This window comes from Cyanistes caeruleus, chromosome 3 (assembly GCF_971803275.1).
Source record: "Cyanistes caeruleus chromosome 3, bCyaCae1.hap1.1, whole genome shotgun sequence".
NCBI classification, from domain to species: Eukaryota; Metazoa; Chordata; class Aves; order Passeriformes; family Paridae; genus Cyanistes; species Cyanistes caeruleus.
The window spans coordinates 66875252-66890916 of record NC_141703.1 but is presented as its reverse complement, the minus strand read 5'-3'; the positions used below and the strand labels follow the sequence as shown (position 1 = coordinate 66890916).

At 42.2% G+C, this 15665-nt stretch overlaps 1 protein-coding gene across 7 annotated transcripts in view; it reads right to left on the bottom strand.

Moving 5' to 3' along the window:
- STARD13 (StAR related lipid transfer domain containing 13) overlaps positions 1 to 15665 on the bottom strand; it is a 284897-nt gene that overhangs the window by 103366 nt on the left and 165866 nt on the right. The window contains exon 1 of one of the 7 annotated variants that reach the window (XM_023918535.2): positions 8915 to 9103. The exons of the other annotated variants lie outside the window; for them this stretch is intronic. Coding sequence (XP_023774303.2) covers positions 8915 to 9083 — 169 coding nt within the window. The 5' untranslated portion in view covers positions 9084 to 9103. Of the gene's footprint in view, positions 1 to 8914; positions 9104 to 15665 lie in introns of those variants that run through there. 7 annotated transcript variants of the gene reach the window in all.

Sequence of the window (15665 nt, the reverse complement as noted above, 5' to 3'; positions counted from 1 at the left end):
GATATCTCAGTCTGTTAATTTGGAAGGAGCTTTTCAGAGAGATACAGACTGATGCTTGCTGAATTTAAGAGACTAGAAACTTCTCATAACTCTGGATAAGACCTAGGCAGACTGCCACACTTTTAACATAGTGAAGCTGATAGAATGGCAGTTTTAAAATAGCTGTAAAAATGAAAAGAAAAAGGAAAAAAATGTAAAGGACTTACTTCCTCACCCTCTGTGCCAAGCCCTAACTTTTGGATTTTACATTATTCCCTTCAGATAAATGTTTGCAGGAAGAGAAAGCCATTACCTCTGAAGTTACCAAATGATTAGATATCCAGCTGCCGCCATCAGATGCAATTAAACACACAAAACCTAGATTCATCCTGCAGAACACTGAAGTTTGCCAAATATATTATGAAAAAGCTACATTGTGTGGCTCTGAGAGTCTTGTCCTGTCCAGACTCTCACTCCTGTATCAGTTGGGAACTAGGGAAAATGAAACAATCTGTGTTTCCTGAATCTGAAGCAATGGAAAAGGACCCTGCCTTTCATGCGAGTCCTGCCCTTGTGCCATCTGGGTGTTGACAGAGATACTGCTTCCTCCTCAAATCTAGAGTCATCTTACATCTTTGGTCCCCTTTCAATTCTTGGATCTTTTGGAAAGACACTTGATGATACTGCAGTTATTTGGATCAGCAATATGATCTCATTATTTGGAATGGCTTTTGCAAGTTCTGACCTTACACAGATTTGGGATACTGATTTCAAAATGAGAAGGACAGGGTTGTGGTTAGCTGATATGAACTGTCTGTTTCACAGTATGATATAATGAAAATTACTTAAGTACTTGGCTTTTTTAACAGAATTTATTTCTGCATTTTTCAGGAATGAAAAGGCGCTTCATGACAGGATACATTTACTTTTATGTACTTCCATCAGAAACTTCAAGCATTAAAAATTGCATTACCTCGTTTGGGGGCTAATACTACAGAAACTTTAATACTGGATATTTAGACCTAGTAAACAAGGTTTCTCCTCATTTTGCACCTTCTGTGGCAGCAGCAAGAGGGGTTACAATTACACTGCCAAATGAAACACAGACTGATTGTTGTTTTTTGCTCATGTCCTCACTACCTATAACTAGTCCTCTCTGAGACTTAGTCTGAGCTGAGCCAGCTGGAGAAGCCCAAAACAGAGTCAGAGAATCTGCTCAGCAGCCCAGGGGGTACTTCAAGCTCACCTTCCATCTCTATTATTTAGTAGCACAAAAAATGCCCACTCAGACTCAGAAGGCCATTTTACTGTTGCACCAGCACAGGAACATGGTGTGTTAACCTGATATCTGCAAGCAGGAATTTCTGGATAATAATGTGAATAAATGGACATTGAGGTAATTGGCCCAAAGGACACATGCAGTAAGGAAGGGGGAAGTGTTGTCAGAGATCTGGGGAAAAACCACATGGTTCAGCAGGTGCTGGGGGGTGTTTGGAGAAGCAGCAGTTCCTTGCAGAAAAGTGTTACACAGGAGTAAAAGCTGTACCACCATCCTCACTTCCCAACCCATTCAGAAGTAAAAGCTTTATTGCCTTTTCTTAAAGCTCAGGGTGCCAAATTTTCCTGCAAATGATTCCAGGAAGGAAGCTGAGAAATCTCCCAGAAAATGGCAGGTCTGGTGGGCGCCGGATGCCATTGGGTGTGTGTTTGTGACTAAAGAGGATAAAAACTAGAATTAATTTAGAGATTCCAAGTTGAATTTATTGCTCTTGTCCATAGTTCTAAACCATTCAAGTGGTGGAGGACTAGAAACAAGCACAGCAAAATCAATAAAATAAACAAACCATGAAAGACACTAGTGACGTATTAAAGGGGGAAAATAATCAGATACCCTTTAGGCCATTGGGACTAAAGGAGGGAGATGACAATAAATATACAGAGATTTTGGTTCCAAATCCTGAAAACTTTGCTCACACAAACAGACCACAATCCAATTAAAAGGGAGCACAACTATTGCCAAAGGCCTGTAACATCTAGGTCATTAAAACAATACCAGTTGACATTATTAGGATGTATTATTTCGCTCCTTTAGCACAGGGGAAGATTCATCTGTGTAAGTAGCAGGGCTGAGTCCTTCTTTGGCAAAGGGCCTGGACTGGAAAGCAAAACATCTGGTATGTTCCAGGCAGGCAGTTTCCATGCCTGGCAGATGGTATTTACTTAAGACATACTGCACAGCCCATTATTTTAAACCAAGTTACTTCGCTGAGTTTACCTAACTTATCACAAGGATAAAAACTTTTGTTCATCTCTGTGTCTCTATTAGCCAAAATCCCATGTATTCTGAACTGCTATGAAGCGATTGTTTTCTCCCAGCAGAATTAAACTCAGTCCTGTAACAAATGAGAGGCAAAAGCCCAGAAGATGTTTTCAAACTGAGTCACACACATCTTTTTCAGCCAAGCCATAATACTCCCAAGTCCTCTGAATCATACTGTCTGCTCTTCAACAGCTTCTAAATAGTCCAGCTCAAGGTGTTCGAGCCCTCCTCTCGGCTTTTAAGCAAAAAGTGTCCCACAAGGCACAAAGATGAGAGTTTTCTGGCTTTCTCACATTTATAGATCTATAAAATGAGCATAAATAAGAAATCACACAACTAGTATATACTGGATCAAGCTCACAGGACATATAATTCATCCTTTTACCCTCAAAAGCAGCTATTAAAAGGTGTAACAAATTCAAATATGGACAATTGGTTAATAACCTAGTAACAAGGGTCCTGTTTGCTCAGTCCCTTAGGCACTAATCCAAACATGTGATGCCCTGTATGAACAGCTCATATATTTCTTTAAGTGCCATTAATCATCTGAGAATATCATATGATAGGAGTAAGATTAAAAAAAAGAATGATGCTGAGGAACTTTCAATGACTACACAGCTTGCACAGGAGTAAAAATTAGAAGTACATAACTATCTCTTGCCAAGAAATAATAGTATCTGTCTAGAATGTAAAAATGCAGATTTTTTTAATTAACATTCACAGTGCTCATGGTACAAATACTGCACTTTATTTTCACAGATTTCTGTATAAATATGGATATAAGAAACTGAGTAACATAAATGCCATGTACATATTCTCTTAATTAATCTACTTTTGTGAGTCATTTCCATTTTACCTCTGTTATGTAGCATTTTATATGCCACAGTGACTTATCACTTCTAAATTTAAACTAATTCCACTTCTGGTTATTACTATTCTAGTGATTCATTTATTGAGCATAAATCTTGCATTTATTGGCTTAAATGTCTTTTAACACTACTGTCTCTACTTATACAATGGGGTTAATATGAAATTCAGTCTCCTCCATGATCAATATAGAAGATACATAGCACAACTACAGCTGTTCATTTCACAATTTCAAAACAAGAAAGCCTCAAGTTAAGATTTCACCTTGACTGAAATCTGCTTTCAGTGAAATTGAGAGCAAAAGTCTCCTAACTCGTAAGAAGAGCCAAGATTTACTTTTTGATTTCCAACCTGCATGTATCAGCTGAAGTGCCCCTGACACTTTGTGGCTGTGAACCTTTAAGGTCAGAAATAGCCACTATTATTGAATCCAATCTCCAGTACCACACAGGCCACTTCTAGTTACATATCACAGAGCTATTTCCAGATATCTTCAGTTTTTGATCCTTTTTTGCTAAGTAGTGGATCCAGTGAATGTTTCTCCCTTTTAGATGTCCAGTTGTTTATGAAGAACATATTTTTAAAACTTTAATTGTCTGGACTGCACTCTTATACACCAATGTTTATTTTTTTTTTAGTACAAACACATCTCAGGGCACTCTTGGCTTATAAATACCTTTAGGGATGCTCACATTTTTTGTGTTAAAGTTTCACAAATACTTCAAACATTTCAGAGAACGAGTATGTAATAAAAGTGTTTTTTAAAAAAATTATTTAATTGAAGATCTCCAGTTTATCCAAGTCTAGATCTAAGGACCTGAGGAAAGAGTGTATAAGGAAGAAAATATGATGAAGAAACTTCAGGTGGCATACGGGCTCAGTTTCTAAGGGACCTAAAAGAGTGTTTGAAACAACCAACCCAAAGATGCCTCTGCTGTGAGCACACACCTGTCCCACCCGTATCTGACAGTGGAGAGGGATGGACCATGTCCCAGCTGAGGTCTGCAAAGCAGCTCTGTAGCTAAAGATGTTCCTCCTGGTGCTCCAGGCAACCCCAGCCCCTGTTCTGTCCTCTCCTGCGTGCCTGGGCTGTAGTACAGACACAGAGGCACCACAAGAGGAGGCACCGGGGGCTGAAAAGTAGTTACAAACTGCTGCTGCCCTGACTTAAGGGCTTACAGGCTCAGGAGGCAGCAGACCACCAGCACTGGTCAGAGATGACATCAGTGAGGGTGTTGGTATCGTTACCACCAAGGCTGAATCTTGTTGGTTAATCTTTCATTTTCCTGTGTTCATTCAGTGAAGTTTAAACATCTGCAGGTTAAGTGGCCAGCATCCAGAACATAAGAAAGGCTATGGTTCAGGTTGCCTCAACAACTGCATTTTGTCCTTTTTGTACGTCTGACCAAACTCATGGTCTTTAATTCTTTAATTGTATCCCACTTTCCATCCTGTAATCCACACCTGTGTGCATACACAGGAATTTGATGTAGGCTTTTGTAATGCAGCCTATGACATTTTCACCTACATGACTTCCCTGCTCTCCTCAGGAATATCAGAGTGTATTATCTGTTATGGTACAATAATCATTGAAATTTAAGTCACTTGAATTGCATAATTTTTTCCAAGTCACTTATATACTTCTGTAACATTTTCCACAAATTCTACTCATGCTTAGAAAAAGAGAATTAAACACCTTGAACTAACTATGAAGGGAAGAATATATGATAGAAAAGTGCATTTATCTGCACTTTTAAAACTCACTTGAACGAGAGGAACCCAGGTGAACCAATGGTAATAATAGACATACAAAATCAAAACTGAAATTGCAACACATAAGAGTGTATAAAACATCTGCCGAGCATTGAATGGAGAGTTTGCCTTGAAAAGTTGAAAGTCTGATTTAATATCGCTCCATCGAACAATTTTCCTCAACTCTTCTTGCCTGTGGACATAAACTGAGACAAATCACAGAACATTACGCACTGTGGGCAGGAATTTACTCACTGAGAATGGGAATTTGTCTTATTTTCATTTGTTTCTTCGTATCATTGTCTTACTGAACAGGCAGGCTAAGAATCTAATTTTACTGTAGATGAAAGGGAACATTTCTTTACCAGCCTGTCTAAGCTGGGGCAGATGTGGCTTCATTCACCTTGACTTACACTCTACCTGTACTGAACAGTCAATGTCTTCAATTTAACATTTTCAGGGTAAGGCCTTAATTCTTCCTTACTTTTTACCTACAGCTACTTTTTATATTTTCTGTTGCACTGAGTTTAGCCATGTACTGTGAAAGAAATAACAACTTTGTGACTCATGTAATATAAATTCTTGAAAGTCACCACCTTATTTATTTAAAGAAAACATGAGTAATCGTTAATGAATTCTCATACAGTTACTGCATACAGAGTTTGAATAAATACCTCAGACCCAGCATGCTACACCCTGTTTCTTTATGCTGAGGCATGTGTCCCCTTTCAGTATGGAAACTAACGGGCTTATGAGGGAAAGGGAATCATCAAAAAGATTGCATTTTGAAATTACCTGTTTAATATCAAACAGATAATTACCACTCACATTCACAGGTCACCTCATAGTTCTGTCTCAAGGAGTTGGTGGTGTACATGAACCAAATATTTAGGACTTTCAAAGTATGATCTGATTGAAATAACAGTCTGGTTCCTGTCACTTCCGTTGTGGTGATTTCTTTTTAGAAATGATGAAATAGTATAATTCCTCTAATGACTCATTTAGCTTATTTTTAACTAACACCAAAGGAAAATACAAAGGAAATAGTCTTCAGAAAATTTGTTTTTTCAAGGAGGAAGAAAAGCTGTATTGTGATATGATAGAGTAAATTAGCATAGTTTAGAACAGTACATGCGGCTAATGACTGAAAAGCCAGCAGTATATGCAACACCTTGTGTCACACTGCATTACTGACCAGGAATGGCAGCTTTGACTGCTTTATACATTGTGAATTGGATATACTGTGATTTTGTAAAATATTCCTTTCATTAAGGAAAAAAAAAATTACCTGATATAACAATCTTACTTTAGGTGCCTCCAGTCTGAAAACAAGTAAGTGAAAAATAACTGGGTAAGAAGTAGAGAGCAGATATTCAAACAAGCCCCAGGGCAGCTTAGCACTTAAACATGTGGGAGATCTGTTTTCAGCAAAGCAATTAACAAGGCAGGATTCACCATTCCAGCAATCTTAAAATGCAGGCTGGATCTTTATCTAAACATATGCTATAATTCAAATTATTAGATTGGAGAGGTGCTAACACAAGAATTGGGGTAGCTATGGTCAAATACTTTGTCTTAAGGACCTTAAGATGTATGACTCAAAGATATACAAATTCAAGCAATTAAATAATGATTTACATGCTTTATTCAACTGGATGACTGAAAGCAAGTTTTGGTTCTCATCTTACATCTCCTAATATAGTTTTCAATATATTATTGATTAGTTTCTCTGTGGCACTCTGCTAGCCATGAATCCCATATGTTAATGGGGTAAAACTCATTTCCCTCTAAAAGCACAGACTCATAACTCCACCCATTTTAGAGTACTCTTCCAGTACTCTCTTGGAAAGGGACGGGGGCTGATCCAGTACCCTCACACTGCTTACAGACTGAACAAAACAAGCAGAGAGGGTGACATGCTCACCCAATAAAACTTGGTGAAAGTCTTGTGAGGGATTGTTGGATCTAGGTTTTTCATCTAGAGTGTAAAGCAGAGGTTTCAAACTGAGCCATATTAGCTAGGCTTAGATTTTTTGGTATTGCTAACACAACTAACTGTATCAAAAATTATTAATCATTACTTGAGGCACTGTAGAAAAAAATGTGTGCCTTGGTTTTGCACTAGATGCGTGTCTACCTGCATATGGGCTTATAGACAGAAATCAGCATCTAGCTGCACATATAATTTCCTTACTGCTAACGAACTGACACTTGTTCAACAGTGGATCCTGTCCCCAGCTTCCATCAATAAATGAAATGAAGGAAGCAACAATGCATTTATTCTTAGTGACCCAACATACATTAATATTTTATATACTGAGCAGTAATATACTTCACATGATCAAGGTACTATACAAATGTAATTCCCACAGGTCTGTGCAGAACAGGTTGGAAAGCTGTAAAAGAGGAACAGAGGTCATTGACCACAGACTGACCATCCATCCAACAAGTTGCAGGAAGAAAAGTTACAACTTTGAAACTCCTCACCATACAGCTTCTCCAAAGTCTCAGCACCACTGGCTGGCTTTGGCAGCCCTGGCTGTCCTGGACAGATTACAGGTTACAAGAGGGAATGTTAAACAGCACCATGACAGGTAGAAGAGGTGAGTTAATCCACCACATCCTCAGTTAATGCTGTTTGAACACTGAGTTGGTACTAGCACTGCACCCAAAACATTTTCAAATAAACCTGTAGAGAAATAAATTACCCTTTCTTTCCATTCAATCCAGGCCATACACTGGGTATGCAGAATGACATCATATCCTTCCTGAAATCAGAGCTGCAGTGAGGACCAGTATCCTTCAAACACGACCAGTTCCTGAGACTGCCTTGCAAACAACCACGTTTTCCTAATTGCCAGAGAAACTATCTTTTTCATCTTTTTAAACCTGGCCAAAGAATTAAGCATTGTTTTCTTTATAAATGCAATAAAATTTCATCACTATATTCTGTACTTCTGCCAGAGTTTGACAGCCAGAGATGTAAAGAATCCCCCTGGAAAGCAACACACAGAAATAGCCACTCCATTTAACTGCTGCTGGTCAAAACCTCACACCAACTCATGTGATATTTGCCACATAAGACAGTAAATGATGTTATCTCTATGCCTGCCTCTATTTAGCAGAATCAAACCCCTTTTTGCAAGCTGTCCATCATCATCAGGATTTTTCTTTTTTCAACATGACATTTTTCTTGCATCCACTTTGGAAACTGGTGTTCTTGAAAACAGGATTCCATACAAAACCATAATCAATACAAAACTATGTATTGATTTGCTTTTTAATCCAGAAAAATCCGTACAGTTGGTTAGGGTTTTTATCTTTGCATTAGCCATTGTGAAGATGATTTTAAATTGTGTACACAGGCCAAAGGATTTGTTCTGAGGCATATCTGCTTTTAGTTTTAGTGCCAGAGACAGACACTCAGAAAAAACAAATAGATACATTTGTAATGACTGCTTAGATAACTGCTTAAGCAGCTACAGAAAGGCCAAGTCAGTGATTATTTTTAAGGCTATGGGACAGATTTTGTAATGCCCTGACAGTTACGCACATTTGTTTCCAAAAGATATTATCCCAGTTGCCTCCTTCCAGTCACACTGGACTTCTGCTTCTTTCTTAATTGGGTTACCATGGGCAAGTTTGACCTGTAGCACTCGGAGCAGATGGACTGGCGCCAGTAACTGCTCAGACGGTCAGACAAGACGAAGTTCAGCACCTAAGATACCACAGTAGTTTATGATTAAAAGGTAATTCAGTTCAATTGCTAATCATGCACTAGTGTTTGTCTCCTGGTTGTCGGTGCGTGTGTGTATGTGTGGAAACAGAGAGGTATGAACGACTATTTCAAACCCTGTCTCTAGCCAGATTAGTTTGGAATAGAGACAGGAAACGAGCCTGAAACATGAGGCGCTAAAACCTGTTCTCTTCCGAAAGAGCGGAGCTGCAGACCCTGCGCCAACGCCGGGCCACGGAGCGCTGCTGCCAGCAACTCACCTTGCTGAATTTTCGTCACCAGCTGCTGACGGGCGAGAATCCTGCTGGTCCTGTAGGGAGGGCGCCGGGCGGCCGGATCGCAGCGCCAGAAGAGCTCCTGGCCCTCGGGGGACACGGCGTTCAGGTAGAAACAGGCGGTGCCCGCGGCCCGGGGCACCTGCTTCAACATCGCCGCTGCCCCCGGCTGGCCCCGGCTGCCCCCGGCTGGCCCCGGCTGCCCCCGGCTGGCCCCGGCTGGCCCCGGCCGTCCCGCGGCGCCGCGCTCAGGGCAAGGCAAGCGGGGAGGCTCTGAGCCCCAGGGAGCTGCGGGGAGCGAGCGCTTTAAACGAAAAAGGAGTGCCAAGAGCTACTACAGCTCGGGATTCCGGCTCTCTCCCACATGATCCGCGCGGGCCAATCGCTCCCAGAGCAGCCTGTGGAAGTGAGCCTGCGGAGCGGGACAGCCAGCCTGCCCCAGCCCGGCACAGCCAGCCCCAGCCCGGCACAGCCAGCCCCAGCCCCGCACAGCCTGCCCCAGCCCGGCAGAGCCAGCCCCAGCCCGGCACAGCCTGCCCCAGCCCCGCACAGCCAGCCCCAGCCCCGCACAGCCAGCCCCAGCCCGGCACAGCCTGCCCCAGATCCACACAGCCGGCCCCAGCTCCACACAGCCTGCCCCAGCTCCACACAGCCTGCCCCAGCTCCACACAGCCTGCCCCAGCTCCACACAGCCTGCCCCAGCTCCACACAGCCTGCCCCAGCTCCACACAGCCAGCCCAGCTCCACACAGCCAGCCCCAGCCCGGCACAGCCTGCCCCAGCCCCGCCTGTCCCGGTCCCAGCCTGACCCGCTCCAGCCCCACCTGCCCCAGCCCCAGCCTGTCCCGGTCCCAGCCCCAGCCCGTCCCCGGAGCCTCCCGGCTGGCCGGAGTTTACCCAGCACGGAGAGGCTGCACCGGGCCGCTTCAGAAAGCAAAGAAGAAATAGTTGAAGACGCTCGAGAATGCGTGTTTTAGAGTATTCAGGGCTGTTGAAAACCTTTTTCTCCTCTGCTCTACGCTGCCCAGCTGTTGACTCATCTCTGGAGATGCCCTCGCTTACTTTTCTAAAAATCATACCCCTGTTTGCCAAGAAAAAGTCCGTTTACGGAAGGGCTGTCTGAATCTCCAAAACCTCACGGTACAACGAGCACTGGAACAAGCGGAGCCCTTGGGATGCAAAAAATTCAACAAAACCTAGCAGCAGTCACTCAGCAGTAAACAAAACCCAAGAGTACCTAACATTAATGCTGCCAAGAACTGGTCACAGCCTGGAAGAAGCAAAGGGGATGGAGAGGTTCTCTGTTATTCCTTGCCATAACACCTTTTGTGTTGCTGTTGGTTTTTTTCAGCATATAGAGGGGCATGGGTTCTCATTCTATCCTCCCATATCAACAACTGAGTTAGCAGAAGATGCTATTTCTTTAATTAATCATACCAAAACAGAACATTGTCATTTTTATCAACAGGTGGGCAGCAAATCTGAGTGAAAATACACGGAAAATTCCCTCCCAGTCAAATAGTATTTCACTGTATTTTAAAATACCAGTGTTTTGGATTAGTACACCCCTAGTGTGTGCTGATTTCTAAAAATCATGGGAAATGAGCAATTTCTAAGAATCACAGCTCAGGAATGATGCTGCCACCATCACCCTTCCCATGAGACCAGCACTATTGGAGTGGCTGCAAGCCTCAGGCATAAGGGGCTCAACCCCCATCCCAACCCGTGGGGGATCTTGACCTCCAAAAACTCTACCTGGACATCCACCTGAGGTGGCATTATTGTCTGTGTCCTGTTTTCCAGCCTTGAGGCCAACAATATCTCACGACATGTCATGGTACAGTGGAGCCCTCCTCCCATTCTCTGCCTGACAGATGCTGACCAGGGCAGGGCCATGAGGTGGCACTGCCTGAAACCTGATTCTTCACAGGGGACAGGGCAGACATAGTCACCTAAGTGTGAGAGGGTGAAGGACAGCTCTTGTTCACAATTATTCATTAAAATTTTGCTCCCTGCAAATCCCCTTAGGGCATAGTTTTACTGCGATGCAATCTGTTCTTATTACACCTTATGAATTTTATTCCTCATCTGTGTGAGACTTGTACAGTGCCATAAAATGGAGAAATACAATTCCAGGTACTAGAAATTTAAAATGAAAGCTGTAGACTGGAAGGCTCCATTACCTGTTATTACCATTAACAGCACCTGCAAGTGCTGTACGTGCTGCTTTTTGCTCCAAGTATGGCTGCATGGTCTTATCTGAGACTCTAAGCAGAGACTTCCAACTCAAGAGCAGATAGACATGGCACCACTACCACCTATACTCCCAAAGAGGGCTGGGCACTGGCAGCCAGGCAGTAGGACTGACCAGTCTCCTCTCTGCCTTGCTGTGCAAAGCAGAGGGACAGGATTGTTTCACAGCAGTGAGCAGAGACAGCCTGAGCAGCAGGGAAGAGATGGCTCCCATTCCTACCCCGGCTTGCCAAGCCAGTGTGTCAGCCACTTTGCTGCCATCTTTTCAGGAATAAATATCCCAGAGATCCCCAATGTCAATGACAGGCACAGTGTTTATCCAAAGAGACACTACCTCTGTGCAGGGAAATTCTTATTTGATTAACTTACAGTTCTTTGATCTAATTCTATTTAAAATATGCTATTGCTAATGTAAAGCAAGTGTTAACATTTAACACCACTCTGCTCAAATATTCAGAATGATTTATTTTTATGTTGGAGAATGCATTGACTTTTTCAGCTAACAGGATTCTGCATTCTTCCCTGAAATACTCCCAAAGTCTAGGAAGCAGTTTAAGAGAAAGGTAATGCTTCAAAAGCCAATCCAAAGAAACAAAAACCACGGCAAAAGCCTAGGTAAGGTGTACATACTAGTGAACAAGTCCACAGGGCTCAGCAAGCCCAGTGTCTGTCTTGTCTGTTAGCAGGGTTCCAGTCTCAGTGTCCCCACTGCTGCCCATCCTTCCCATGTCCCCATCAGAGGGTAAGGCAACAGGGCAGAGCTGTCCTGCCAGCTTCCCAGCTGCTCATCTCAGAGGTCACAAAGGACAGAATAAGAAGCCTCTGTTGCAGAATGATGACTTTCCTCCCAGACATGAGGGTCCAAACACAACTTCAGAGCCAGAGGGTTGCCCCAGGCTCGGTGCTGACGAGTGCTGCCTCTGCCGAGGCTGAATTCTTTGGCTTCGGTCCAGTACTTGCATAGTAGTCAAATAAAACAAGAAACAACAAGAGTTAGCTGGTCTGTGGTGCGTGTTTGAAAGCTCCTGTGCTTGAGGTTGTGCATGGCAAAAGAAAGAAGTAGCCCTCTTTGCATACTTTTAAAATGACTGTATCCTTGTTTGGGGACTGCCTTGACACTCACTGTTTATTTTCAAAAATGTGTCATTCAGATGAGGAAACCCCGTTGGCCATCAACCTCTCAGACAAGAAGTACTACAGAAATCTAAGTTGTTACATAATAGCACTAATTAATATTTCAGTCTCAGTCTACAGACTGTTTCTGGAATAGTTAATAGAGCAACACTGAACTTCATGCTAATGCATCTCACAGAAGCACTTCAATATAAAAGCTTCCTTGCGCATTTTACAAGGACTATGAGGAAGCTGCAGCATACACCTGAAATTGCTGCCAGTCTTGACAGAAGCACAGCCCACAAGATGAAAACCCAACCCCATGCTCCCATGCTGTGACTGATCCATGCAGGAAAGGAGATTCCTTCATAAAACCATGTCTGGAATTAGTGTTGTTTTCTAACTAACCAGAAATGTCCACACTGAGATCTGTAGTGTAATAACCACATGTCACATCTAACATGACAATCAGTGACTTGATGGATACTGAAATACTCTGGGATATGAGGAATCTTTAGTTAAATGCTTATTCATACAGCACAGCACTTCTGATGACTGCAGAACTTAGATGCACTTAGACTTAGACTTAGAACTTAGACTGCAGATGACTGATGGACTTAGTATAATTGGCAAAGTCAGCCCAAGAAGTCATACTCTTTCTTCTCTGTATGCATTCACAGGCAGAACTGCAACACTTCATTTCTGTTAACTGATTACGTGTCTCTGCTACCTTTTCTCCCTGAAATGGCATTTAATGTGAGAAAGAAGGAGTGAACTATTGGCAGGAAAAATCACCCCAGGGCTGCCCATAGATACTGCAGTATCTCAAGCAGTACTTGAGATCTGCTTCCATTTCACTGTGAGTGGGGTGCTGACATCAGCTGGAGAAAACAACACAGTGTACTCTAGAAATGCTAAAATATATCTGAGAACAAACTATCTACTTATGACTGGCTTTGCTGGGCAAGACAACAGTGTGAGTTCCTCCACACCACCTTGGCCTTAAGAGTATTACTCCATGAGGCCGTGCTGCAGTGGTATAGTTGAGGATAAATTCAGATGAACAGCACTTTCACATTTGTGTTCCCATAAATAAATGTCAATAAGTAAACAAACAAATAATAAATGAATGAATAAATATACTAATAAATACATAAATAAATAAATATGTCTATATATAAAACAGGACTGCTGATTTACATCTTAGAATGCACACCCTGCAGTGAGCTGTGAAATAGGTCTGTGATGTTGTACCTGGCACAGCATTCCCCAGGCTTGGATTGAACCTGCTGTTCTCACACAGTAATCAGCCACTTGATCTTCCCGAAGTGACCCATTTCCCTTTTATTGTTAGTAGCACTTATCTCGTTATTTCACATCTAAAATTTAATGGCAACTTGACTGCCTCTCTTCATTAGAAAGCACTGGTCCTATGAGAACAAAACAGCTTCCTATCCACTAGAGGAGCACATTTGTTATTAACATTAGTGACATGTAGTTAAAAGAAGCAGGAAACTCCTGTTTTCAAGTCACAGAAGAAAAAAACTCAGGCATCTTCTTTCAGCTTTCTAATCTCTGGACTCCCTTCTATAATTCTGCAGGTAGAAGAATAGTTCAGTTTGCTGGATTATGGCCTTATATACGCAGTATATCCTGGGTACTGAAGTCCTATCCACATATCCCTATCCTATCCAGACATCTTGTATTTTTTGCCTGTCTCTGCCTTTACAGATGCCTGCACAGCAGCTCATGTGCTAAGTACAGGCAGTTTCTCCTTTCTCAAATTCAAGTAGATCAAAAATTCACATGCAGGGAACCCAAAGCCGTGTCTAAGATGAAGCTGTCACTTAACTTCATGTGTTTTGAATCCTATATCTGGGACCAGGACTTTTAAAAGCAAAAGTTCATTGCCTGCTGTTTTGGAAAAATGTTTTATGTTTGAACATAGACATTTGTTTGAAAGTTGTTTGCTGGGATTACTACAGGCTGCAAACTCTTTCATATAGGGCACGAAACAGCAGGACTCTAGAGTAGCCAGAAATACTTCCCTCTGGCTCAGTGGCACTTTGACTTTCTTCCTGAGGCTGTGCTGGGGCGCCGAGGCTCTGCAGCCCATCTGTGCTGGGGCTGCCAGGAATCAGACCGGGGCAAAAGGAAAATAGTTTATGTGAGATTTCTGCATCGCCAGGAAGCGAGATGGAGACGGCTAATAGCGGCACGGAATTACAACAGAGGATTGTTTCACTGGAGAGCCTGATACTGATGTGTTCTGGAGGAAAGTCAGCTGCTGTGTCAACTGTCTGATAGTGAGTTTTAAAAATGAACACTGCTACGCTGAGCTTCTTATGCATGAGAGACAGGCTCACACACACCCTTGAAGACAAACTTCAAACAGGGAGATGAGGCTTCCGAATAGTACATGATATCCTTTTCTTCTCTTCCAGTGTCCCTGTTCCAGCATCAGAGGAGTATCCATTTGCATTTTAAGACCCACATGTTCAATGGATAGTACTGCTACATAAAATACCTCCTGATTACAAGAACATCAGTGGCCTGGTCACAGCACAGAAACAGAGAATTAGAAATGATGTGCAGGGGTACAACAGTAATACATTTAGGGAACAAAAGGATGGCAGGGAGGTGACTGACTGACCAGCCACTCAGGCAAATTTATGGGAATAAAGACACATGCAAAAAGCCAGAAAGATGAGGGTCAAGGCAAGAAAGTGTGATTCATCTCATCAGTTCCCCTGTGGAGGTGCTCAGGATGTTAAATAAGCAAAATGAATAGTAACTGATTTAATAAAGGCTTCTCCAAGATCCTTTACCAAGCAATCATAAAGAACCTCAGCTAACACAGATAAAAAGGAAAAGGCCACTTGTGGTTTAATGACAGCTTAAAGACAGGAAACAAAAGTAGTAATAAATAATCTGTGTTCACAATGGGATTAGGTTCCCAGAGGATTCACACAGACATTAGTGTTGGAACCTGTTTTGTTCACTATCCATGCATGGTTTTTATAACGGGAACGAATAATGAGTTGACAAAATATAATGATGATACCAAATTAGTCTGTCAGTCAAAACAGAAATTGTCTGTAAACACTGAAGGTGTTTACTACAATATTGACCAAGAAGGCCTTAAAATTTTAGCTTTTGAGAGCTGATAAATGTACAGGACAAAAAGCACCCTAAAGATAACACAGTGCACAGTGATGAGATTTAATGGAGCTGTTATCACTAAGGAAACAGATCTTGGATAGCCTTATGAAAATCCAATACAAGTGCTCAGTAGGAACAAAAATAAAGCAAAGTGGATTTTAAAACTTTTTGGAAAAGTAATTGAGTGCAAACCAACAAACATGGTTACG